Source organism: Sebastes umbrosus, chromosome 2 (genome assembly GCF_015220745.1).
Source record: "Sebastes umbrosus isolate fSebUmb1 chromosome 2, fSebUmb1.pri, whole genome shotgun sequence".
In the NCBI taxonomy this organism is placed as follows: domain Eukaryota; kingdom Metazoa; phylum Chordata; class Actinopteri; order Perciformes; family Sebastidae; genus Sebastes; species Sebastes umbrosus.
In genome coordinates, this window is record NC_051270.1 from 20,653,052 (window position 1) to 20,680,852 (window position 27,801).

The following is a 27,801-nucleotide window of genomic DNA, read 5'->3' on the forward strand; positions in this document are numbered from 1 at the left end:
CTTTATAGACTACTTTTTTTGCTTTCAAAACTTCCTTTATTCACAACAAAGACTTATACAATTGTCATGCAAAAACATAAACAACAACTACAAGCCAGGGAGTCCAAAGTCCATTCATTTTAAGTCTTTAAAATGTATTTCCTTTAAAATATTGAAAGTCTTTGCAGCTTTTTTTTACTTTATAGGCTACTTTAAATGATCCAGAGGGTGACGTAACCCTACATTACGTCACGGTCATGTGATCAATACGGAAGTAAACAGCAGCTGAGCGGACTGAACGCGACGGGAGAAAGGTACTCTGCTGTAGTGAGAGATAGCTAACGTTACAGTTATATTTCATCTTATTAACCAGCTCAGTTTGCTTTGTTGGGCTGTTTATTGTCAGTTTGTGTCCCGCTGTTAAATAATATTGACTTTATAAACGTGAAATAATAGAAAGTTGCTTCCTTGGCTCTGCTGCTCTGCTTAGCAACTGTAACTGAAAGCAACGGTTAGTATCGGTTAGTGACGGTTAGTGACGGTTAGCGACGGTTAGCTCTAGCGACTAGCTACAGTCTCCTCAGACTCTGCCTCTCTGTGGGTTTACTGTTGTTGTTCCTGCTACTTCTCCATCCTCTCACAGCCTAACCATGTTTATTTCACCATATTAAAAATCAACCACAAGGATAGCTATGTACTATACTATTTTGTTTATTTTTGTTTATTTGTTTTGCACAATTTAAGACTATACAACATAACAACAAATAATATAAAGTGCAGGAAGAGGCAAAAAAAAACACTGGGCTTAACCTTTAACCTTTACAGGAAGGCCTTTTTATAGCAATCCCTTGTTTTAAATTTCATTATTGTTGACTTTTTATACAAAAGTCTTTATGTTCAACATTTTATTTTGGCCTATGCTTTTATGATTTTATTCTGTATTGTTTTTATCTTGATGTTTGCTCTATTTTAACTCATGTAAAGCACTCTGTAACTATGTTTGGAAAGGTGCTATACAAATAAAGTTTATTATTATTATTATTATTATTATTATTATTATTATTATTATTATTATCTGAAGCCTCCACCCAGAGACAAGATTAATATAAAGAAATAATATGACTACATAATAGTGATAAACAATTAGGACAAGATATATATATATTAACAACAATAACAATACAGTAAATATATCAATATGTTATATATATTCCTTGTTTCCTGGTCTGCTGTTGAACTTGAATGAACTTTGAAGTGCTGTTAGACACAGTTACAGTTGTGGACAGTAACTAAGTACATTTACTCAAGTACTCTACTTTTTTCTTTCTTCAATATTATATTTATTGTTTTTTTTGTTAATTTTGAAACAACAGAACAAACATTCACAAACGTCCCCAATAATAACATGCTCAGTACAAAGACACTTAACAAACCTAATATTAATATAAAATAAGTATAGATACAGGAAAAACATATTATATACAAAAAAAATAGATAAATAAGTAAAAAGAATATACACAAGTAAAAAACAATAAATAAAATAAAATAAAATCTATTCATATATACATATATATACCGTATACGTATACACATGCATACACATATACGCACAAGCAGTGTATACACATGCAAAAACACATATACATATAATCAATTAAAACCATTTTTTTTATAACTTTCACCTGGTTAAATAAAGGATATCTATATATATTTTTGCATCAATAATTATAATTGAAATAGGCCATTCTGCATATTGAGTACTTTAACTTTACTCATTCCTTCTGTGTGAACTTTAGGACCGGCTCTCCAAATGACATCTCTGATATGCACTTTGCAAGACCATCGAGACGATGTCAACTGGTGTGCCTTCTCTGGCAAACTGTTTGCCTCTTGTTCTGGGGATAAAACCCTCAGGGTGTACAACACCCGAGACTTCTCAGAGCTGCCCTTCTCACCGCTGTCAGGACATGGCTACGGCGTCCACTGCTGCTGCTTCAGCGCCTGCGGACAGTTCCTTGCCTCGTGTTCGACTGATGCAACCACAATGGTTTGGTCCATGGACACGGGTGAGATCGAGGCCGTCCTGGAGCATCCTGGTCGTAGTCCTGTGAGGATCTGTGCGCTCTCTCCTGACTCTTCCCACCTGGTTTCTGGTGCATCTGATGGCACTTTGGCTGTGTGGGATTTCCCCTCCAAACAGCTGCGCAGGTACATTTGAGATCTTACATTTTTGAGTTGAAACAATAACCGATCAACAGAAAATGAACATGCAAAAATGTTGATAATCAAATACAGGGGGTTGGTTTGGTTTCAGATTTTCTCATTCATGTTTTGACATTTTATAGACTAAATGATAGATAGATTTATTGGAAAAAATATTCAGCAGATTAAATGGTAATGAAGATAACCTGGTAATTGCAGGCCCACAATTTATACAGGTGTACAGCACAGTACACAATCTCTCTCATATCTTGACAATAGGAGCTGAAACCTCAGTGCAAACAAATCTCCTCACACCACTGTTTGCAGTTACACAACATAATATTTGCACTGTCCTGAGAGCATCCAGTTTCATGTGTTGTTATACTTGAACAATGGCAATAGAAGACATGCCTGCTGATGCAGCTGTGTGTTGTGTTTGTGAAGGACGGGAGCAGTGAATGACACGACTATGGTAGCCTGCTCCTTCAGCCCCTGCAGTCAGGTGTTCATGACCGGCTCCAGCTACGGAGACCTGCGTCTGTGGGACCTGGACATGAATCAGCTCCATGCAGAGAAAAATGCCCACGACCTGGGGGTCACCTGCTGCACCTTCGCTCCCAAAATCCACAGTGGTGAGAAGAACCATTGCTACGTGTTTATCAACCACTCTATGGCACACAGTTTAGTCAAGAGGTGTTTCTGACAGAATAAAATCCAAATTATATATTGTTCATATTAATAGAGACAGGATATTTTACAGTTGAATAATGAAACGTATTATCAAATATGAGAGCAACAGTAGATATAAGATACATTAACATTTAAAGGAACAGTGTGTAACAATTAGGGGGATCTATTGGCAGAAATGGAATATAATATTACAGTTTTTCTCGATTGTTTACACACATTTTCTGAAAGCATGCCTCATACTCTCAGAACTCTACACACAAATCAAAAAACACACACACAATGGGCAAAACCCCTCAATTCTCCTGCAAAATGAAACTTTACATTCAAAACAATGTTATTTCTTCTCAAAATGGTATTTTGTTTTCAAATGACACACACACACCATCATATGAATAGACATTTATAAGAACCAGTTGAACACTGATGCGCTCAATGTAAAACACTATGATGAATGGAAAACACTTCTTCTCCATTCATCATGATGACTTAGGCCTTTTTTTTGTTCAGTGTTACACTTAATACAGACAGTACATACATAAGTGTGTTGTAAAATATTTTAGAATATTGTTTTTATACTCAGAACACACAAATACACGGTAACAAATATATTTTATTTTCCCCACAAAAACAATGTACACAGTGTACATCCCAACCAACACAGAGTTGCACATACAGTGGTCTACATACAAAACAACAGAAGAATTTACTGTATACAGTTACAGTAAAAAAACTATGCTGCATCCTCTCTTCTGTTTCGGTCTGGCCACAGCACCTCATCCACATCACAAGCAATGTTTTCCCTGGCCAAGCAGCGGGGGAAATATCGCTTAGCATGTCGAATCCAGCCATGAAAAGCATCAACTGATTGCTAATTGTAACACTGTGTGACAGGTGTTTGCCCATGTGATGAGTCAGTGTGCATAGTAGGGCAATTGACTTTATAATTTTGAATGACAGTGTGTTCCTTGTGAAAACGAGATTTTCTTCATGAAAATTGTGCCAAATGCAGAGAATTGTGTGTAGTGTTTTGAAAAAAGTGTGTTTTAGAACTGCAATTTGAGTGTAAAGCAGGAATTGTGCTTGTAGTTTAGCAGAATTGGTTCAGGGGGTTGGTGCATGAGTTACATGTTGTGGTCATTGTGTGTCAAGTACCAGTATTTGTGTGTAAACAATTGAGAAAAACTGTAATAAGTATGTTTTCTTTAGTGTATAATCACCTGAAATTCACATTTTCACGTTCACGTTTTTCACATAGTTCACCGTAGTTCTACACGCTTGGCACACGGGAGAAGTTTCAGTTCATTGTAATCTGTAACATCACCACTAGATGCTGCCAAATCCTACACATTGAACCTTTAATTTTGACCAGTAATTTAATTTTTCGAAATTAAATTTATATGAATAACTATAAATTAATGCAAATATAACTATGATTAAGAAAAAAAAGGGCAAACTGTACATGAAATTGCAGCCTATCAAATACTGCAATTTCCTTTTGCATATGTGTCAACATACTGATATCACTACATCTCTGATGAGCCAATTCTGTCTGTTATTATCAGTTGGGTTTTACATAAAGCATGCATGTCTCCTACTTACAGTACATACAGTCACATCCCTTTATAGAAGATGAAGATGGTAGTATAGGAGGGGAAATTACTGTTATATTAAACATCCACCATTCTCTAAAGTTTGGCAAAATCAAGTCAGTCGTGAGCACAGCTGATCTGTTAAGCCTTTGTCTAATTTCACTTTGCGGGACAACAGCATCTACCGACTGGTTGTTGTTTGTGACAGATGGAGTACAGTATGTGACTTGTTTGGTATCATGCAATATTTGTGTTTGTTTTTTTTTCTTTTTAGGTGGTCAAGTTGTGCAGTTTCGTCTGGCGTCTTGTGGGCAAGATAGTCTCCTGAAGATCTGGGCCATCAACAAGTTCAGCTCTGGAGGTAGAGTGACACATCTTTATTTATCTTTGCATACTGGAGGATCTCTCTCTAGCTCACATGACCTTTTCTGTCATAACTACAACCCTCTATGGCGATCAGCTAGGATTGTAAACCTGGATTATTCATGTACACTGTTCCCGTGTTGCAGACTTTGAATATAGTGTGCCATAAGTGCCGCCATATGAGGCAGAATTTGTCTATTATGTTGTCATATGTCTGGTGTTGTTATAGTCTGAACAGTGGATAGTTCAAGACATGGCTCTGTGTTGGAGAAACTCCACTAAGCACAAACGCTAGTTGATTATTCCTTTGTTCCCTCTGCAATAGGCCTTTTTTACAGAAGATATTTTGACTTGTCACAGGAGGAAAAGCACAGGTGTGAATAATTAAATTAATGATGGCTGAGGTGCTTTGATTTCAGGATCCAAGTATTGTGCATGCTGATTTAATGTCAGTCTCACTGGGACACTTGAATACAACAGAGCCATCGTTACTGTTATTAGTAACACCTGTGCTTTTCCCACTATGACAAGTCAAAATGTCTGCTGTGAGAAAGGCCTATAGCAGCTCTGATCAATCTTTCTCACTGCTGTGAGCGGGGATGAATGAGTGCATACATGAAGATTTTGTGAACTACTTGTGTGTTATCTGATCTGTATATTGCTGTGTATATCTGTATGTTTCATATGTGTCGCTATGTGTTTATCTATATGTTTCTGTGTACTGGCTGTGGAAACAAATATCCCTCTTGGGACAAATAAATCTAAATCTAATCTAGACTACAGACTGAAGAGTCAGATGCTGAATATTGATATGTGCAGTTTCTGTATCAACTAACCTAACGGCCCTCAGAGGCTTCATTGGTGTAACTGGTTTGTAATACACTGAACAAAAATATAAACTCTCAACACTTTTGTTTTCACTCCTGTTTTAAACGAGTTGAAAAAAAAGATCAACGCCTTTTTCTATGCACACAAAAGGCCCATTACATGTACTTATTTCTCTCAATTTTGTTCACAAATTTGTTAGTGAGAACATCTACTTTGCCAAGATGATCCATCCACCTGACAGGTGTGGCAAATCAAGATGCTGATTAAAAAGCTTGATTACTACACAGGTGTGTCTGTGGGCTGGTCACAATAAAAGGCCACTCTAAAATGTTCAGTTTTATCACTCAACATAAAGCCACAGATGTCACATGTTTTGAGGGAGTGTGCCATTGGCATGCTGACGGCAGGAATGTCCACCAGAGCCGTTATGTTCATTTCACTACCATGAGCTGTCTCCAATGTTGTTTCTGAGAATATGGCAGTACATTGAACCTCCCTCACAACCACAGACCACATGTAACCACACCGTTCAAGGACCTCCGCATTTGTTTATTGAGACCAGCCCACAGACACACCTGTGTAATAATCATGCTGTTTAACCAGCATCTTGATATGCCACACCTGTCAGGTGGATGGATTATCTTGGCAAAGGAGAAGTGCTCACTTACACAGATTTGAACAAAACTGTGAAAAAAATTTGGGAGAAATAAGTTTAGAACTTTTTTTTAACTCATGTAAAAAAAAAAATATTTAGTGTATATCAGCATCAGTGTCACGACAAATCACTTGTGCTGCCAGATAAAGAAATCCAGAGTGGCTGCCAGTCCAGGCCTTTTTTCTGTTCTGGGTTTTTCATGCTATTAAATGCTTGTATATGTGCACAGATTTAGTATATTATATTTTAAAATGTTTCTGCATTCAACAACCCCCCTGCTATTTTCTTTCTGTTATTACCGACCCATTTGGGAAGCCTTTTTCCACAATCACTCAAAGCACAATCCTGTCTTAATATTAATAAAAAAAAAAGGTCCTAGCGGTAGTATGGCTTATTGGTCACGTTTGTGTGTATAACTCTAGTTGTTGTTTCTCTCTCTCTTGTAGGCTATAAGATGCAGCTCCTGCACACATTAACTGGCCAATCGGCTCCGGTGCTCTCCTGTGCGTACTCCTCAGATGGGCAGCTGCTTGTGTCTGGGTACGATCTTTAACTATGCTAAGGAATAGGGTTGTAACCGTATACCGGTATCAAGGTATACCGTGGTAGGAAATCAAACCGTGTACATTTGCGGTATTGAAAAAATCTGACATAAGTGAGTGTGTGTGTTAAACATACAGACAGGAGCCGTCTGGCTGCGCTGTCGCACACCTACAGTATATGTTCATTGAAAATAATTATAGGACATTATTTTAAAAGCTCACAGCTGATGTTATTTTTCATTTAGTAGTTAATTACATGCTATAGTGCTGCTAACATGTAAACTAACATGCTTTAGTCATATAACATGTTATAGTTACATTTTTATCAGGTGTATAATTCTGTTCTCATTCCTTTAGGGATCATTGTGACTGATACTACCACTACTACTACTACTAATAATAATAATAATAGGAATAAAATAGTAATACAGTATACTGTGACAATTATCGGACCTTAAAAATCTCATACCGTTACAACCCTAATAAGGAAGCGTGTTGGTGACTTTGACTGTTTTAGCCTCTTAATTCAGATTGTATATTCTCTATACATTTATTACAACCATTTTCCAAAGCATATGTTTTTAGATTGATATATTTTCTGTCGTGCCAGTGCAGACATTATGACACAATAATAACACAACAGAATGTTAACTTGGATGTAAATGTTGTCTATTTTAAGCAAGTTTTAAATACTTTTTCAACCAATGGCTACCTGGAATGTAAGAAAAAATCTTAAATATTTTGGTACACTGAGAAACGATGAGCAGTTGTGTTAAGTTATATACAAATAGTATTTGATGGGCCTTTAACAGACACACTTAGAAGATTTCTAACTGATGGAATTGCAAGCCATATGTTGAATGCATATTTTACATCTGTTGGTCTTGAATAGATCAGTATTCATGTCTTGATAGGATCAAGAGATTGATGTAAAATATAGATTGTTTGCCTGGACTGACAAGTAGGCCACCATCGACACAACTATAAGAGTGCAGTACCTCAGTGGAACCACTGGAGGGAGACATGCATTGCTTTATTCCTCAAGAGTGAACGTGGATCTGAACATGCTGTACCAAAAGTCATTATTGTTATTTAATTCTATCTTTTTTTCCCATCAGCTCTGTGGACAAAACTATCACGATCTATGATGCTGTAAGTACATCTCCTTTTTACAGATTTACTTGGTATTAATAGGTTTTGCCATAGACGTATGTTATATACTGTTCCACTCATAACATAATGTTCATATTAATTTTGCGCTACACCTTATCTGTTTGCAGAAAAATGCAGTTTTGCTTTACACACTGAACCAGCATGACAGGTAAGTACTCACTTATATTTATGTGATTACGTTTTGTGTACTGGATTTTCTCACTGAATATAAGCATGAATTGGAAAAAGTTCCAAGGTAAATATATTAATTTCTCTCTCATCTTGCCACATAGAATATATTTTATATAGTTGTGTATTAGATATTTATTATATATTATACTTATTATATTATATTCTTATTAGGGCTGTCCTCACACTCATACAATTTTGTTGACTGATCGTTTAGTTGATTTATTCAACAGATCTGTAAAATCTACACAAAGAATCACACAAAAGCACCACTTTAAATCTTGTGTTTACCTGAAATGTGCTCATAAGTTTCTTAGGAATAAGTCATTCAGCATGAAAAATGCAAAAACAATGACTAATGGACTGATGAAATCTAAGTTGACTAAGACCAAAACGACTGACTAGTCGACTAATTGACTAATTCTTATATGTTCTTTCACATATTTGTGTCTTAACTAAATTCTTATATGGAGATATATGGGTTTTCGGGTCTAAAAGAACAATAAGTTAAATTGGAATTGAAAAAAAAACATTTTATCGAAATTATGAATGTGTTTTGTGGTACACTAAATTAAACATTTATGCTCCACCACACACACACTTCCACACTTAATGTTGTTTGTGCAGAATTCCTAAAAGAGGTCTTTCACACAGTTTCTCTGGCAACTCTCCTGTTTACAAACATACACAAGCTCAGTCTGTCTTTAATAAACAGATTTCTGGGGGGAAATCCACTGCAAGATGCTTCGCAATGCATTTCTGCACATATTTTGCTTTTGAGATAAATGGACAGATGTGATGAGACGTCACATTGAGATAATTCCAGACTAGTTTTATTAGGTTTTGTTACCACAGATTGTTCAGTTATATAAAACATCAGCAGTAAATGTCAGATAGATTTCAACATTTGACCACTCAGACAGACACCGCCGACAGCACTTTTTAATAGATTATGACCCAGTGTGGTCACAAAACATGCATTTATCATGTTTAGAAAGAGGTAGGACTGCCATCACTGCGTCTCTCCCCCCTACACATACACAGCTGAATGATCACACTTACAAGCTATTTAAGTCCATCCAGCCACCTGTGACTGAAAGGCAGACAGCTCACTTCCTTTCAGAGGGGCAAATGAAAGTCATTTTGGAAAATCACCATCTGAAGTGGAAGAAGACGAGGCAAGTTGAGAGAAAGTGGATAAATGGCGAAAAAAAGTAAATCACAACACTTGACAAAATGCCTCCAGGAAACTGATTTGACTTTAGACAAAGTGATAATATAACAGTGTTGAGTTCCTGCATGCCGTTCTCTAAATTCTCTTTGGTGGTTTTTTAAAGACATTGATTGAAGTCAACTAGCTTTTGTGGATCAACATTTCTGAGCGATCCAGCTTAGGTTTCAGAGAGATTGTCCTCATTAACGTTGCTTTGACTTTCCTGAATCTGCTGGAAATTTCATTTTTAATCCTTATTTAGATCTTTAGTGCAGCCTTTGACGGGGTAAGCCATCACTGAATTGGCCCTCTGATGGAGAGCATTCGCATATACTGCACATATTTAGGTCTGGTATTGAGCCTCAGTGCCCACCTTTTAACCCTGTAAGAGCCCAACTGCAGCCTCAGGTATGAAACGTACAGCTGCTACGGAGCTCAGGACAAAGATTTTGGGCTTTCGGCTTCAGTTTCTGAATGCTTTGAATGGACCTACTTGAGGATTAGATGCTCACAGAATCACTATTAACTTTATAGTTACTTACTTTTTCAAGTTTTATGTGCTAAAACATTTTTCTCCAAGTTTTGCATTTGTCCTCTTTCACTTTCCCCTCAATCCTCTTGCTTTGTCTTTTTAATTGGTATCTTAGGACTAAGACATTTGCATTTGATTGATAAATCTCATTGGAAACATTTGTTTTTTTAGTCCTTTTAGTCTTTTTCCCCGTTATTATAGAGAGAAACATTCAGGTGATTATTGTCCTCTGCTGCAGGTACGTAACGGCATGTTGCTTCTCTCCAACTTCACCACTTATTGCCACTGGATCTATGGATAAGACTGTAAACATCTGGAGGGTGGAGGATGGATGCAGTGGCCGTGGTGAGAAAAAAAACACACTTGCATAATCACTCCAATAGAGTAACATCTACATTTTGATGATTAATTACGTTTGTTTTGTCTGTCTTCTTTACTGAACCTTGTGTCCAACGGAAAGGAGGGAAATCATTGCCTGGTTAGTTTGATTTTTATTTTAAATATTTATTTATTTTCACACTTTACTCTTGAAAAGAACGGAAAGAGCTGCTTTTATAATGCCCAAAGTACGTACTAGTTAAATCTTCAACAGAGTTGCTAGTAGGGGTGTAAGAAAATATTGAAAATATCGAGTATTGCGATACAGTTTTACGTTTTGTGATACTGTCTCGATTTTTGATTAATAGTTTACAAGCAAAGATTAACTCGGTCAATACTAGGGCTGTTCTGAATACCATTTTTTGGGCTTCGAAGCTTTGGTGACAAATATTCGAAGCTTGGCAGCACGGCGCGGTGCGGCATGGTGCAGCGCAGCAGGCTGACATGTACTCCTGTCCGTCTGTCTCCATCTCCCCCTTTCAGTGCCGCTGCCGCACTACTGTACACACACGCACCTCTACACACGTCAAACAGCGATATCCGAGAATAACTGATAATAATTAATGTTGAATATGAACAATGAATAATGTTGTGGGACTATTCCGTATTTCATGGGCTGTTTTGAGATTCATACATTATTATTACATACTTATATTAAAAAACAAAAACGAAGCATTCGAATATTGATTTGGAGGTCGATTACCATGGCAACAGTCAAAGCTTCGAAGCATTCAGGTCAGCCATAGTCAATACTTTAGAGAGATGCGCCCTCTCAATGTAGTGCTATGATGTTGGATGTTACAGGGACTGTGATAAATGCAAAAGCAGATCCCAGTAAACAGATTTTTACTCAGATTTGATGCATATGGTTGCTATATTTGGGCTTGCTTACAGCATCACAATTAATCGCATTACATTGAATCGTAACCCCTGTATCATGATACGCATCGTATCATGATACGTATCGTATCATGATACGTATCATATCGCCAGATTTATTGCCAATACACAGCCCTAGTCGCTAGTAGCTTTTATTTCATCCCTGTTTTGAGATGTGGTGTGTTAAACTGGTTTCATCTTGTGATCGAAGGACACAGGTGTTGTGTACAAGAGTGTTCTCTTTTTTTAATCACTCTTCAGTCTCAAGTTTGCTGAAAGATTGCCTCGCATTGCTCATGTTTACAGTTACTTATTCCTTTTTTTGTGTTCTAGAGCAGTCTGATGTGACATCAAGTGAAGGTAGGAAGGAAGGAAATATGCCTTACTGTAGTATATATTACACTGGGGGACTTGTAAAAATCACTCCTTATACAATATGTGCACAAAAACATGGAATCATTTTGTCATAATTGGGAATGGTCATGTGTTTACAAGTGTCCAAGTTTTGTCTAGCATTTCTGTCTGCAATGTGCAAGCTCCTTTTCACCTTTTAGTTTCATCTTGTGTCAATGAAAATGTCGATGAACCCTCCAGACTTCCTATTTATATCTTTACACAAGCCGCGCTCGCCGCAGCCCCCTAATCAATAATTAGTCAGCAGGACTCCAGGACAGCGTTGCATGGAGAATATTTTTCAAAAGGTTTCTGCAGCCGACAAGGACTTGAGCCTCTCGCTTTGACTCACCCTCTCAGAGAGAACCTCAGCGGGCCAATCCAGGCTGCTGGTCAGCGATTGGTCGGAGGGGGATGTGTCTGCGTGGCTGGTGGAGGAAGGCCTCGAGGGATTGGTGGACAAATTCAGGGCCAACAACATAGATGGGACAGAGCTGCTCAGTCTCACCAAGGAAACACTGGCGTCAGAGCTGCACATAGGTGAGGAATACAAACGTCACACACTGCTCAGCGGGGTGCCACTTCCTCACATCTTCACATAGTCCTAATGCCCGAGATGTAAAAACATAAACCCAGTCTTATGGGTATTAAACGCCTGGTCTCATGTGTGAATGAACATGGACGTGTGTGGATTATGATTTTTGTACCTATGTACACGGATAAAAGGCGGCACATTAAATTAAAGTAAGGGTGAAGGAATGAGTGAGTGTTGATGGGGTTTTAGTCAGCGAGATTACATAATATTAGGCTGCACTGCAAAAGTACTCGGCTTTGGGGCTTCTGCAGTTCTGACTTTAATCTGGAGCACTTCATCAGTTACATAACCTCAATCCCCAAAACAGTGTTTCCCATAAGGTATAAAGTGGATTTACACCTAATATCATTAGGTTTGTCTGAAATGAAGAATTTTTGGTAACACTTTATAATAACTATCATTAATTAATGGTGAATTGATAGCTAATTAAACTTTAATATAGAATAGTAATAGTTACTTTACTGTTAACAAACAATGAAATGATAATTAATAATGTTTACTAATTATTAGTAATGCTATAATTTGTGAGATTTTAACAGTTTATCGTTGCACACATACCATTTTATATACTATATTAAGTATTTTTTAATAGGTAATAACCGGTTTGTAAACCACATAAACATTATTTGGATGGCAGTTTTAAAGTTGCAACTGATGATTGTAATACCTTAATAAATACTTTGTAAAGCATTTATAAACATTATTTAGATAGATAGTTAATAGTTAATAATTGGTTTCTAGTCTATCTATGTAATAGACTATTTATAGACATTTTAAAATGATTTCTCAAAGGTTTATGGTAACAAGTTATAATAACCATCATTTATAAATGGTAAATTGATAGTTAATTAAACTTTAATTAAATGTTTACTGTTCACAAACAAACATTGATAAGTAATAATATTTACTAACTATTAGTAATGCTATTAGTAATTTATGTTATTTTAACAGTTTATTGTTGTGCAGATTAAGATTAATGATTAAGATATTATTTGTAAACCTTAAAGAAATTGTTTGTAAAACATATATAAACATTACATAGATAGATATTTGTAACACTTTGTTAATGGTTAATAATTGGTTCGTAAACCGTCTATAAACATAAATGATAACTGATAATGCTTACTAATTATTAGTAATGCTATAATTTATGTTATTTTAACAGTTTATTGTTGCACACATTATAACATTTTATATACTATACATACAGTATAAGCATTTGTTAATGATTAAGATATTATTTGTAAACCTTCAAGAAATTGTTTGTAAAACTTTATAAACATTACATAGACAGATAGATGGACCAGATATTTGTAACACTTTGTTAATGGTTAATAATTAGTTTGTAAAACATCTACGAACATTATTTGGATGACTATTATAAGGTTGCAACTGATGATTATAATACCTTGTTAAATGTTTAATAAATACTTTGTAAAGCATCTATAAAGATTATTTAGCTAGATAGCTTATACTTTGTCAATGGTTGATAATTATTATCTGGTCCATCTATCTATGTAATATTTATAGACATTTTAAAACTATTTCTCAAAGGTTTAGAAATAATTTGGTAATCATTAATGAACACTTAATATGATATATAAAAATGATATAGTGTGATCAACAAGAAACAGTTAATACATTTTTTTATGTAATCAGAATGTAATTTTTTATCGTCTCCTATCAACTATGATACAACATATCATTTAAAAATTAATTATTTCATATTACACAAACTAATGACAAAATAACAGAAATTGTAGCGTTACTAATAATTGTAAAACATTATTAATTATCATTTCATTGTTTGTTAAAGGTACAGTGTGTAGGATTTGGAGGCAGAATTGCAACCAACTGAGTACCCCTCCGATCACTTCTCCCTTTCCAAGACTGCGGTAACGTGAGCCGCAGACTGAAAAACCGTGGTAACACCGTTCACCTCTCTCAGAGGCTCATTCTTACCATAATAACACTACTTTAGGAGCAACGGAAGACAGATGGAGGCTGGCGGTACTGCGGTTTTGCACTCGTAAACACGCAAATGACTCTCTCTAGAGCCAGTGTTTGGTTTGTCCGTTCTGGGCTACTGTAGAAACATGGAGGAGCAACATGGCGGACTCAGTGAGGAGGACCAGCTCCCTATGTAGATAAGAAGGGCTCATTCTAAGCTAACGAAAACACAACGATTCTTAGTTTCAGGTGATTATACACAAAAGAAAACATGAATATTATATTCCATTTCAAATGTTACACACTGTTCCTTTAACAGTAAAATAACTGTTAACTTAAGTTTAATTAACTATCAATTAACCATTTATTAATGATGGTTGTTATAAAGTGTTCCTCACACTTTATCAGGTACATTTCTGACTTTTTTTTCACTGTAAGATTTGCGACCACAAGCCCAAAGTAGGAGCATTATGTTGTTGATGTCAGTCTACCAGCTAGGCCGGTATTCGTCATGTAGTTGTCAGCAAATGTTTGTTGTATTGCCGTGCCGTCATTTCCATCCCACAGTGGCTGTCAATCACTCCTCAGTTTACACAGCTCCAGCGCTGCGACAGCTTGTGTTCACATTGTTCTGTTTTTAGTAACGTTGCATGAATCCCACCTTCTTAACAGAACTAACTAGTAGCGACGTGTTTTATCTGCTGCAATGAAAGACGGAAGAGAAGCGGGCATATTTTTTAAAGGTGGGAGTGAATTCAATGAGTGTGCTTTCCTTCTAAAGAGGCAGCATAACTAAATGAAACACGGCGTACCAGTAAGATTATCAGGGAGTCTACAAAGTGCTTCATGTTCAGCTGCAGTTCAACTCTTTATTTTATGAGATCATTCACTTTTAAATCTTAATAAATGTCTCTAGTTTCAGGTTCTGCAACACGCTGATACTGAAACAGCAGCATTCAAAGTGCCTGCTTAGTGTTTAACTTTGAATTGGACAGACAAGTCAGCAGACATGATCAGCTCCCACCATGTTCTCTCTCACCCACGCTCACATTTGCCATCCAAGAGTGAAAAGTGTTAAACGCAGGAATAACAAATGCTCTAAACGTTGATATTGATATTATTGTATATGTTCGGCTTGTTCCTCTTGAAGCTACGGTGGTTTCTATTTTAATGAGAGCGCACAAAGTCTTGATCGGTCTGTTTTCTCCTCTGGCACATATCCTCATTCTCTTGCTTGTGTGTGTCTGTGTGTGTGTGTGTGTGTGTGTGTGTGTGTGTGTGTGTGTGTGTGTGTGTGTGTGTGTGTGTGTGTGTGTGTGTGTGTGTGTGTGTGTGTGTGTGTGTGTGTGTGTAGAGTCAGTAGGCCTGCGCAGTAAACTCCTGAGGAAGGTGGAGGAGCTTAAGAGTGATTCGGTGTGTTCAGGAATTCCTGATGAGTTCCTGTGTCCAATCACCCGGGAGCTGATGAGGGAACCAGTCATCGCTGCCGGTAAGCGAAGATCAGACCTTTTCCACATAACACAATTTACATATAATAACACAACATATACGTTAGAGTCAGCTCATGAAACTTCAAAATAGAGTGCTACAGGAATGAGTCCTAAAAACCCTGTAAATGAGTTAGCATTTTAGCACTTCCGGTTCCCTCGTCTGGAAGTCAATGGGTTTTTTGAATGAGTTTTTAGTCAGGTGCCTGAATTAAGGTCTGTGGTTACCACAAGCTTAAGAGATTTTAACGTTTTGCTCTACATTATAAAATAAATATCCCACTCGTGAATTTTTAAGCCTTTCTGTGTCTTAAAAAAGGTGGTTGCTAACAAGTGGCTAAATGAGACTACGAGACGTCATCACACCGACTCGTCCGCCTTTACAGCCTCGTTGTGTATTCTCGCGCTCATGCGACTGTGGTGTAGTTCGTTTATAGCCTAACGTTAGCTTTTTACTTTTGGCGATTGCATTTACGCTTCAATAAACCTAAAAGTGGTGTTCATTTGTGAAGATTATCTTGCTGAACCAAACATGCAAGCATCATAAACACTTGTTCAGCAATAATCAAAAAGCCAATGGAAAAATCCCATTGGTTTTTGTCAAGGGAACCAGGGCGATGCTAACTTCCTGGTTGGCCTACAAAAATACGTCCTCCCTGGAGCACTCTATTGTCTGTTTCTTCAGTTTGAACAAATTTGCTTGTAGTTGTGTAAATTGAGTAAACTGTGGACATTTGCCAACAGATGGATACTCGTATGAAAGAGACGCCATCAACAGCTGGATCAACACTAAGAACCGCTCCAGCCCCATGACCAACCTCCCGTTACTGACGACTCTGCTCACCCCTAACCACACTCTGAAGATGGCTATCGGCCGCTGGAAGACCAGCCACTAGCATCTGGAAGACCAGCCACTAGCATCTGGAAGACCAGCCACTAGCATCTGGAAGACCAGCCACTAGCATCTGAAAGACCCACAGTGCCCCAAATATTTCCCCCAAAGTAGACAGCAGCATTTCAAGTATGGGTGCATCTGATTTTGTTCCATTCGGGGCATCTGGGGAGTTTCTTTGTTGGCATTAATTTGTAAAGCTGCAATTTTTTACCATCGGGGAGCAGAATCGTAGCAACAGGTCTAAATATACTTTCAGCTTATTAAGTTTTAATGGCCAACCATCACATTAAGTAGATAAAGAGCAATAAGAGCATCCCGGGGGAGTGCTTCTTTTGGCCATCTGAAGATTGCAAGTTTAAAGCAGCTATAATCAATATTATAATAACAAAGCTTTACAGCGTGGTCATTTTAGCTGTCTGGCCTGCAACTTCACTGTTGTCGTTCACTCTCGCCGTTCTCATATTGTTGTTTTCAGTGTGAAAATAAACCCACTTAGGAGCAGATATTTCCCTCTGGAGTTGAAATTATTGTGAATTTTAGACTTGCATTCATCAGGTGGCCACAAACACTAATGCTAATGTTGCTCCGTAACTGCTGGATGCGTAAATAAACAAGTTTATATTAACTTAAAAACATGAAAAACATGATGATATGTCAATGACGTTGCCCCCAAGTGGCTAAACAATAGGCTATTGCAGGTGTAATATTCACTAGCCTCTCATCTATGGCTTGGTCCGCCAAACTCCTCAGAAAAAATACTTTGATCTCTTTGCCTTGCTAAAGTTTAAACTTTCTTAACCGGTCCCTCATTTACTTTAGCTTTAGGTCATTTTGCTTGAAGCAGGTAGCGCAAGTGGTTTGCTTGGCTGATAATTGCCAGTTTTCTGGTTTGTTAACCGGTTGCTGTTTTACAATTTGTTTTATCTTAAAATGCGTTGTATTTATAATATATGTATCAGTAAAGTTACTTATGAAGAAAAGCTAAACAGATAGCTTTATAATGACAAAAAACTTTGATTGTTTATTACTTTTTATTGACTTAATAACCAGAAAACAATGAGCTGTGGCTGCCTGAAAGCTACACAGAGTTAAAGACTAAGGTGTTGAGTTTCAGTTGGATCAGGAATACTAACAACCCCTTCACATTAAAGCTGCAGTCGGTAACTTTGAGCAAATATGATAAAAAAGTTATTTTTATAAAATGGTCACTATATCCTTACATGAGACAGATAATCTTAAAAAATGTTCCTCCGCCTTCTCCTGTTCTCCTAATATGGTATTTGCAAGATTTCACCGCGCCTGAAGGAAAACAACCAATCAGAGCTGAGCTGTCTCTAAAGCAGCTGTCAATCACTGCTTGCAAACTCCGATCAAACGGTCAAACTAGGCAGCGCTGATCAAATATGAATTAATTACTTACTTAATTAGTTACTTGTAATGCCTATTTCTCGCCTCAAATGTTTTCAGTCACATATTTTAATGCACTGTTTAGCTGTAAAATGAAAAAGTTTGTGACCCGACCACCATGCTGAAAACACTGAAGCCAAAACCAAGCACCTCCCACCTCGGCTCTGATTGGTTGTTTTCCTTCGGGCACGTTGAAATCTTGCAGATGCCATTAGGAGCACCGGAGGACACAGAGGAACATGATTTTTTCACAGATTACCTGTCTCATGCACTACTGTCAGGATATAGTGACCAAAGCTACTGACTGCAGCTTTAAAGGGAGTCTATTGTTTCAATGTTAATGTTAGAAATATTGCTTAATGGAGCTTTAATTGAATTAGTAAATACCTTACTGAAAACACTCTTTGCACTATCTGCATGTAAGCATCACATATATATCTTTAGATTGTCATTGCAGGACCTTGCTTATTACAATAGTGTTTCACCAAAGTAGTTTACTTCCCTGTGTAAGCTAACATCCAGCTTTTAATGACATTAATGAAGACAATTCTGCAATATCGAGAAGTGGCAATGATACACATTTTTATACAAGTAGTTTATTTTGATGGCGTAGTTAAATGTCAGTTTAGAGCAGTTTGGTTGTACTATAAAACATTTATCCATCCATACACACTCACACTAGCTTATGCAACATTTGATGGACTATACTGTGAAAGAAGTAGATGTAGAAAGGAAGTCCTCCATTAATATTTTATTATACCACAATAATAATGTGGTAAAAATTCTGTAATCCATAATATGACTCTGAAAAGGGAATATGGACATACAGCAATGTACGCTTAAGATTTTTCTATCCTTGACTGTTGCTCGTGTAAATGCTCTCTCTCTCTCTGTGTCCAAATAAACCATTAAAACACTCCATATGAATATGTTCTCTGCTATGCAAAAATAAATAACATATACTGTGAATATTGAAAGCAGTCAATTCAATATTAGATTATGACAAGAAGTTTCCAACATGTACAGCAGCTCCTTTTTTTATCAAATGTACCAAGAAAAAGAATCTCAAGCACACAAAGTAATTTCTTCCGAAGCCTGTAATGCTGACAGATAACCACTTACAGGGAAATATATAATCTGCAAATATAGTGTACACCGTACAAATATAAATGTTTTTTAAAAGACACTTGACAATAGAAATGGTCATATCCTGCAACTAATAGCATGAGGTTTTTTTTATATTCGTGCACAAAGCTTTCTCTGACTTCTATATTTGTTATAATAAATTAAAAGTTGAGACAATATACTACTTATTTTTTTTAAATCCCTACTTAAGGTATGTCTGGTTTTCTTGAATACACTAGTGTAGCTGTAGACATGTAAGCAAAAGCATAGTAGCCTGAGTTGAACACTGGTTCTAGATTGAAAATGCAGTGCAGCAGCATAACTCTACAAAACAGGCTCAGGGAAGGGAGCTGTTCTCACAGCAGGCTCCCTTGCTACCTTATTTGGGACAAAGTTTGTTGCAAACAGCCTGTATCTGTGCTTTGATAAAGGATATTCAGACGTTGGACTCTATAAATGAGCGCTTGGGTTTGATGGGAGCCATATGCAGAGCCGGGTTGTCTCTCGTTAGGCTTGCCTGTCTGTGCCTCCCGTCGGGAAAGCGCAGCTGGGAGGACGCGGTGCCTCTGGCGTCTCGCTGGTGGAGCCGCTCTCCGAACTCGCGGCCCTGCAGCTGGCTGTTGGCCTGACTTCCAGGGAGGTGCTCCTGGAATGAAGCGCGTTTGAACTCATTGTTCAACCCTTGAAACTCCATTACTGACATACTGAAACTCTCCGCCCCTCCTCCCTGACCCTGTCGGCCCAGGCCAGAGGTCTGCTGGCCCTGGACGCGCACTGATTTGTCCATTACTCCCATGAAAGGCCGGGGCTTCAGGTCTGGTTTTGTCTTGAAGCTACCGCTGCTCTTGATGGGGCACGGTGCATCCTGCTGCCTGCCGCCGTCTGACAGGTTCCCACTGGAGGCCTGACTGGAGCTGGAGCCCCTTGAACCTGCTGTTCCTCCTCCTCCTCCACCGCCCTCCCTCCTAACCTCCATACCAGACCCCAGAGCGAGAGCCAGGCCGTCCAGAGCCACCGAGTGGGTGGAGAGTCTGTCAGAGCCCCTGGAGAAGCTGGAGGAGCGGGGCTGGTACATGTGGAGAGGCCCAGGTGGGGAGGAGCTGCTGGGGGACATGGGATGATACAGCTCAGTGGGGCTGAGTCCAGAGTGTTCATTGGCTAATCCATGACCGATGTCAATACCAAGCAACGGCGCAGGCCTCAGGGAGGTGGACATGTGTCTGCCTGGCAGAGGACTGGAGGGGCCGCACAGAGAGAGAGGCCTGCCCCCAACTCTGCCCCCCGTCTGGAGGGAGTGGCAGTGGTGATGAGTCCTGCTGAGTCCCTGGTTCTGGATCTGCCTGTTGATCGCAGGAACAGGCTCGGGCAAGTCCACAAACAGTTGGTTCTGCACGTATTCCTCTTGAGGGAAACATGGTGACTGATCTGCTAAACCAAAGGTCACACCTCCAGGGAGAGTCCTGTTTGGGGCGTACGGATTCAGAGGCCAAAACTCTGGACTTTTCCCACACTGCAGGCTCGCTTCCTCACCTTCCTCCCTCTCTTCCTCCCTGTCTGCGTCGGTCTGCTCCGCGGGGACTTGCCTCTCTAGACTTCCCTGTGAATAGACGTCTGCCTCCTCCTCTGTGGCTTGATGGTGGTGGGTGTGAGGGTCCCTGTTGTAACCCTGTGCCATGTTGTTGCTCAATGCCTTCTGATGATGTTTGCATTCTTCCTCTACCCGCACCAGCAGGCGCCGGATCTCCCGGTTGGACGGGGAGAGTCGTGCTGCTTCGTGGAGGTCTGCCAGCGCTGCAGCAAACTGCCTGGGGAGGACAGAGAGAAAATGAACAAAGGAACTTTTTAAAAAAAATACTTAATTTACAGTGCAACTGAGAAGTAGCATCCCGGGGAATTGCTGATTCTCGCAAGAATGACTTTCCATTGAGCAAAAATGATATGAAACAATATACTTCATATGGTTGTACCTGCTACTCCTCTTGGCACGTGCTCTGGCATAATATGCTTCATAAGACCTGGGTTTCAGTTCCAGGGCTTTTGTTGCAAACTCCTCAGCTATCCCAAAATCCTGTGTTTTCACATAAAAAAAAGTGCATTTAGTATTTGAATTTAGATGCAGCACAAACAAACCCACTGTGTGATCAGCTAGTGGCTAGACGACTGGAAAGTGTTTGTTTTGCAGAAATAATCAGAGGCCCATTCCGATAATAATTGTGTTTGCATCTTCATAATATGGATCTGAAGATCGAAGCCCGTTTAACGAAACAGAAGTCACGCTGCAATCATTTTTATCGACCAGGAACAGAAAGAGAAACAGACAGAGAGCTGCTTGTTTTTTTTTTTTTTTTAACTGCTCTCATCATCACTCTCAGGTGAATATTTAATGACACAAACACATTGTGATTCTGTCCTTGAGAGGGAGGTCATAATGGCAGCCTTGAATGTGAGATTGTGAACATTGCTGCTGAATGTTTAATGATGGTATCATGTAGTCTCTCTGCTGGCCCTTACTGCCTGCATTCTGATATAATATGTGGATTTAGCCAGCCCACTCTTACGTCCACTGTAAATAACTCCCTGTTGAGAACCGAGGAAAAAGAGTGCGCTCGTCCTGCCAGGGAGAGTGACCTTATCACATCACATTATCTGCTCCATTATTCATCGGCCACAGTGACCCTAAGGATGGCATTTTTACACAGTCTGTTAGGACGTCTGTCATCACCAGGGTGGGTTCCCAACCTGGCTGCAGGCCACACACATCTATCTCTACACTAACAGCACACAGTTATTCATTATGTCACCACCTGCTTCCAGGTCGCACACGCACACTCTGTTTACCAGCGAGACCAGAAATTAGATCAGAAAAGCAGAGGTATTTTTACAGTGAGCTGTACCGGTGCTGACATTATCTTTTTATGTTGAAACGGATAAATTATATATCTTAAGGAACCATCTACCTTGCCTTGCCCGGCCCTCCTGCCATCCCCTCAGCGTCTAATAAACCTGCCAGTGTTAAATAGTTCATGAGCAGTTTGTTACAGCCGTGGGCCTTACATTGGTTTTCCGGCGGCAGCGAGAAAGGTTTAGATAGAGGGAGACCCGCAGGTCTTTGAGCCCTTTCAGCTCCTCTCCTTGCCCCTCACGAGGTAGCTTCCTCAGGGCATACTGATAACGCTGGCCTGCCTCCTTCATACGTCCCTTCTGAGAGAGACACACAGGAAGAAATGGACAGAGAGGATAAGGGAAGACGTCGATTCAACACATCCTCACAAACACGCCGTCTATAACAGTCATACCTTGTAAAGCATGTTCCCTTCCTCCATCAACTTCTGCAGCAGGATGAGGAGAATGTCTGGTTTGGAGGAAGCCATAGCCCACGTGGCGTGACCTGATTGAGGGGTACAGATATTTATCTTTCTATTATCCGTCTCGCCTGGTCTCTTTTACTTTGTGTCTTGCATTAATCACGTACCTGATCGATCATGAGGAGCCGTTTTGTAGCCTTTCGGGTTGATGAAGGAGAGCGAGTGAGGATGGAGAAAGAAAGAGGTGAAGTTAGAGAAGTGGATGTAAAACTGCAGGTGCTGCAGAATGGAAGTAAAATATAAAGTGATCTAAATGCAGAGCGTGCTTAAATATAGCACATAATACAAATCTATCTTAGTGAGTCTTCATTGATCAGTTGAAGTCAGACTCAAATGGATGTGTTGATTCAAGCTCCTTTTAGAGGCCGTCCTGCAGTTATACGAGCTGTTTAACTGTGTCATAATATTAAATGGTTCTTGGAACATTTTGTTTTGACTATAAAATTCCTAGAGCTGGGATTTACTGTAGGGCTGTTATGGTAAGCATGGTGTTTATACCCATCTTGGATCCTTTCTTCAGCAGCGATGCCACCAGAGCCGGGTTCTGGCAGCCAGTCGTCCGGTCTGAACCTCTGGTGCCGTTGTTGTCGGCTCTCTCCAGCACCGCTCCATGCTCCACCAGGCAATGCACCTGGCCGTGCACAGGATAACAACAACGTTTGGTTTTAAGATTCTAGCAGTGAAAAGGATATTTCAATAATTTGCTTGATTACACACAGTATGCCTCATTAGCTGACATTAGCAACAAAGCTGTCTGCCCCTTTATATCCTGATGATTTTAGTAAATTCTTGATCATCAGTCAGTTTTAATTACTCTCCTGCTGATCAATAGATTACATCAGAATGCTCAGATTGAAGTTTTTTTTTTACTCTACATGAACTGTGATTGCAAATTGACGTCCTGTGTTGCAGGGGAAATGATTATCATCATTATTTTAGCAATTATGATTTATTTAATTTGTCTAAAATAGCTATGTTTTCACAAGTGTGACCATTATATATTGCTAATCGTGTTTTATTAATTATAATGTTTTGCAAATTGTTGTCAAGTACACACTTCTCCACCAAGGTCTATAAACTGCAGGGATAAAAGAACACTTTGATAAGGAATATTTACAAGTAAATGCGAATATAAGTATTTCAAATAAAGACAGATCCACTATCGACATGATGTCATGAAACCCACTGTATCTGCATCCCCGTTAAGGGCAGCGAGGTCCAGAGGAGTCCGTCCCTGTCTGTCTGGTTGGTTCAGGTCTGCGCCCGCCTCCGCCAGAAGCTGCACCGCACCTTTCTGTCCCCTCAGACAGGCCCAGCTGAGTGCCGTCAGCCCGTCCTGATCAGCAGAGGACGGAGCGGCACCTGGGACAACAGACAAAGCAAACATTGTTCAGCAGTTCAGTAATCACATTAGTTTGGAAGGTGGGGACTCTCACCCTTTGACAGCAGGAGTTCAACAGTGCTCATGTGGCCCTCAGAGGCCGCCAGCATCAGTGCAGTGCGACCCTGCTTCTCGCTGACGTTGATATCTGCGTCTTGCTTCAACAGCAACTCTACAACCTGGAGACGGAAGGAAAAGCATTTTTAGAAACTGGTTAAATGAAAAACATCCTGTGCCAGTGACACTCCTCACCTGTGTGTGTCCATGTTTGGTGGCTGTGAGCAGCGGCAACATGCCCCTGCGGTTGGGTATCTCCAGCTCAGCTCCCCGCTCCAGGAGCAACGCACACACTTCCAGCCTCCCTCTTCCTGCCGCCGCGCTCAGCACTGACAGAGGGTCGGCAAAGAGATGAGACGACGAGGCGGAGAAGAATATGTAATTGACACATTTACGGTAGGAGAGAGGTAGGAGCAGGAGTGAGAGACAGAGAAAAAAAACAAGGTTGGTTATTTCTATTTGATTCAAACACGTGTTGTAATTTAATTTTAATACAAATCTAGACATCTGACAAGTGCTAGAGATAAAATTGCTCGAGGCAGCTGTACTTTCTCTTTCTTGTTCCTCCTCTTCAACAACAAAAGGAAACAAAATTCCAACCATAACTCTAATAGATAAGTTGCACCCTCCTTAACCAGCCAGTGTTACATTGACAAACGATGGGTATTTTTTTAAGTATGCGAGTCCTTCGGCTAATTGAGCAGCTGGGGATAGAGGCAAAGTATTGATGCCATCCTCTAACCTCCAAGCACCCTTGATAAATGACAACATGTTTCATGAGACCACATGCTTCAGTGAACAAATCGATTGTATATTACCACCTTTAAAGATAAATTATTGTCATATGTGAGACAAAAAAAAAAGGAAAACTGTCTAGCCTTGTTTAAGGTGACTTTGTGCAGCTGCACAAAATAGTAACAGCGTTAGTAAAGCTGCTGCTTTAGATATGCAACTGAACCAGTGAAAATTATATTCTTATTAAAGAGAATATTCAAGAGATTTGATACACTCTATGCTCTATACTGTCTTTGGTAATTGTAATCCCTAAAGAAGTCCAAATCCCTGGTTAAGTAGTCCGACTTGTATCAATGCCTTATAATTGTATCTGTGCAAATGGACTGTAATCCAATGATATTAACACTAAACAGAAACAAAACAAAGCCCTCGTACTGTACGTGCACATGTGAATGTTTCAGAGGGCATTTCATGCTCCCACTTTTTCTATCTCAGCACTGGAGGGGACTGTGTAATAGAATTATACTCTAATGGTGCTGCAGGCACGGATACAGGCTTCATCCGACAAGCTTTCAGGAAATGAACCTAACAGCATTCTGTAGGCTGCGCTATCACATCTGTGATAGAGGTAAAAGTATTACAATTGAATAAAAGCTGCTTTTTGGATGCAACAAATGTGTCTGGACGAGATGCCCTGCGTTGATAAATGTGATGGTCCATTTTCTGCCCAAAACAACAAAAGTATTTACAATCGAATCAATTATTTGATGTCAACCAGAGCATCTTAAAATCACAATAGTGAGACCAGTAAGTGGGTTTTCTTGTACTCCTGAGCTCCTGCAGCTCTATTGAAAGAGCTCACTGTGCATTCATATCAATGTAAATTAGCTGTTTAATATTTATTCATTGCATAGAAAGCTAGAATGTGCTTAAAATGCAACCCTTAAGCATGACTCCAGATCCCCACTGACGGACAGAAAGAGGTGAGAAAGCTAAATTTATCTGACTGATAGAAGAAATGCACCCGTTTCTCCCCAGAGAGAGTCGTGCGCGTCCATCTGCACTGCCAGCTGTTCATCTTTCAAGTCCAGCAAGCTCTTCACCACCTGCAGGAAAACACAATTTTACAGTCTTCTGTATTGCTGGCTTGCTGTGCAGAAAGAAAACCAAAGCACTCACAGACCTTGACCAGAGCAAACCGCATCTAATAAATCCTCTACGTCAAGCAAGGACAGGTACTGTGCTCTACATAAAAAAAAAAAAAATGAATATCAGCAGAGTGTTTTGTCACGAGGACCTTGATCTGATATGTACCTGAGTGTGTCCCACGCTAGCTGCAGCTGTAACCGCCTGCTGTGCCGCCTGTGTTTTCCCAGTCACAGTCTCATTGCTGTGGTGCTGCTGTGGGTCAGTGGGGATCTCTTCTCCCCAATCCTGGCCCAGCAAGATGTTGATGATTTCTGCATGGCCCTTCAGCCCAGCATGGACTAGCGCACACTGGCTACTCTTATCAGCATGGCCCACCTGGCATAAAGGGGAACACAGAAGGACTTACAACACTGGCCCTGGCCGGTACGCTGGCCTAGATCGGGCCTGTTTATGTCATCCGTCTCCCAGAATAGCTCCTGAAACGGTGGTAAATGTAAAACCAGGATACCACTGGTGTAAAGGAGTATTCTGTCACAGATTGAAATTGGATTTATCCACGGTAATCATCCTGGTCACGCCCTCCAAACCCACATTTATCTCTCTTCCACTTTGCACGGAAATGACTCTGACCTTGGCCCCTTTCTTGCAGAGCAGGCTGACGATGTCGACGTGTCCTGCAGCGACGGCCACACAGAGGGGCGTCATGCCGCTGTCAGTGGTCCCATCAATGGGGGCGCCCATTTCAAGAAGCAGCGCCACCATCTCCATGTGCCCCAGGTGGGCGTGGACGGCCAGAATGGGGGCATGTCCTACCACCTCTGTACACCAGGTCACGCTAGCGCCACCTAGCATCAACAGACGGCTTACCTGCAGGATGAAAGAAATAGTATATCTCCAACACGTTCATCCCAACTCGGACGCTTTGTCAGACCCCTCGGCGTCACTTTTCGGTCTCAGTAAACACGTGCTTAATGTTGTGAATTAAACAAAAACACTTGCTTAGGTTCAGGCAATAAAACCACTTAGTTAGGTTTAGGAAAAAACAACACGGTCGGGCTTAAAACTACTACGTTTTTACAGTGAAAATGACACTGAACGTTGTGAACATGGGACACGAACAAAGAGCTGATAGTAACGTAACGCACGGGACACGAACAGTGGTCTCCTGGATGAAAGCCTTGTGTTTGTTGGACCCGCCCGCCCTGTGTGTCCGTTTCTCTCTTTAAACTCGTAACTTTCCCTGTGCGTTTAATATTGACACAGATGGGTTTACATTGCAGTTCATGGAAAGCCCGGCGCGTCTCATAGGCTACCGATGCTAAAGGGTAGCGTCTGTATCTAACGCAGACGCCCTGTGAATGAGAACGGGCTGATATATTTGGGTGCATGAGTACTTTTTTTAAATGTAGAGCACATGTATGTCACCTTGATGTTCGGTGTATATAGGTTCCTCAGGGAGGCCAGCGCAGCGGACAGACTGTCTGTGCTGCAGTTCACCCAGATTGCCTGAAGAACGCTGGAGGACACGCCCGTCTTCTTACTCAGACCCTGTGAGTGTGTGAAAGAGACACAGATAGAGATAGAGAGCGTTAGAGAGAGATTAGGCTCGCTCAGATGAGATCTGTGGTGCAGAATTTGAATCGCGTCCCAGGAGTGAAGCAGTATGTACAGAGTGCAAGCCATGCATGCAAACAGTACAATACTCAGTGTACCATGGGGCATTTTATGGATGTGAGCTGTGCTAATGTGTGTGGGTGATGATAGCAAAGACAGGGGCTCACTCTTATCTGTGTGTTTTCTACGTAATAATACACGGTAAAGTGCAGGATCTTGTTTACGGTGAATCCTTTGGGAATCGAGGTGATTCAGAAGAGTTGAAGTGCAGTCATAAACCTACATAACAAGTTACATACTGTAGCCTGACAGTTCCTGCTACCTTGAATATGTGAGCCTTGAGGATGTGGTGTCCTAGTTCCATAGTCTGCTGCCGGTTCAGCTTTCCCTCCTGTCTGGAGAACATGAAGGCCAGGAGAGCGTGGCCACTCCTGTAGACATGGATATAGTATTTATG

The 27,801-nt window shown here is 40.0% G+C and overlaps 2 protein-coding genes across 4 annotated transcripts in view; one reads left to right on the plus strand and one right to left on the minus strand.

Moving 5' to 3' along the window:
- The first annotated feature begins 202 nt into the window (after positions 1 to 202).
- Positions 203 to 17,045, plus strand: wdsub1 (WD repeat, sterile alpha motif and U-box domain containing 1). Of its 3 annotated transcripts, none has more exons than XM_037794046.1 (14): positions 203 to 293; positions 1,776 to 2,187; positions 2,626 to 2,813; positions 4,735 to 4,821; positions 6,753 to 6,846; positions 7,967 to 8,000; positions 8,129 to 8,169; positions 10,173 to 10,279; positions 10,395 to 10,412; positions 11,525 to 11,551; positions 11,945 to 12,124; positions 15,484 to 15,618; positions 16,361 to 16,524; positions 16,591 to 17,045. In XM_037794046.1, the coding sequence occupies exons 2-13, from the start codon at positions 1,790 to 1,792 to the stop codon at positions 16,510 to 16,512; spliced, it is 1,461 nt and encodes a 486-aa protein (XP_037649974.1). In that variant the 5' UTR covers positions 203 to 293; positions 1,776 to 1,789; the 3' UTR covers positions 16,513 to 16,524; positions 16,591 to 17,045. The 3 variants fall into 3 exon arrangements, with proteins under 3 accessions (XP_037649974.1, XP_037649984.1, XP_037649992.1); XM_037794056.1 differs by having other exon boundaries at positions 16,361 to 16,519; positions 16,586 to 17,045; XM_037794064.1 differs by having other exon boundaries at positions 16,361 to 16,493; positions 16,560 to 17,045.
- Positions 17,046 to 18,494: 1,449 nt separating this feature from the next.
- Positions 18,495 to 27,801, minus strand: part of LOC119502819 (protein TANC1-like) — a 38,136-nt gene continuing 28,829 nt past the window's right edge. The window contains exons 16-29 of the mRNA XM_037794035.1: positions 27,667 to 27,775; positions 27,156 to 27,278; positions 26,361 to 26,597; positions 25,896 to 26,105; positions 25,606 to 25,687; positions 24,042 to 24,175; positions 23,845 to 23,968; positions 23,595 to 23,770; positions 22,907 to 23,039; positions 22,516 to 22,545; positions 22,340 to 22,431; positions 22,098 to 22,244; positions 21,011 to 21,111; positions 18,495 to 20,848 (exon numbers count right to left, since the gene is read on the minus strand). Of these exons, the coding sequence (XP_037649963.1) occupies positions 19,480 to 20,848; positions 21,011 to 21,111; positions 22,098 to 22,244; positions 22,340 to 22,431; positions 22,516 to 22,545; positions 22,907 to 23,039; positions 23,595 to 23,770; positions 23,845 to 23,968; positions 24,042 to 24,175; positions 25,606 to 25,687; positions 25,896 to 26,105; positions 26,361 to 26,597; positions 27,156 to 27,278; positions 27,667 to 27,775 (3,067 nt within the window). The 3' untranslated portion in view covers positions 18,495 to 19,479. The remainder of the gene's footprint in view (positions 20,849 to 21,010; positions 21,112 to 22,097; positions 22,245 to 22,339; positions 22,432 to 22,515; positions 22,546 to 22,906; positions 23,040 to 23,594; positions 23,771 to 23,844; positions 23,969 to 24,041; positions 24,176 to 25,605; positions 25,688 to 25,895; positions 26,106 to 26,360; positions 26,598 to 27,155; positions 27,279 to 27,666; positions 27,776 to 27,801) is intronic.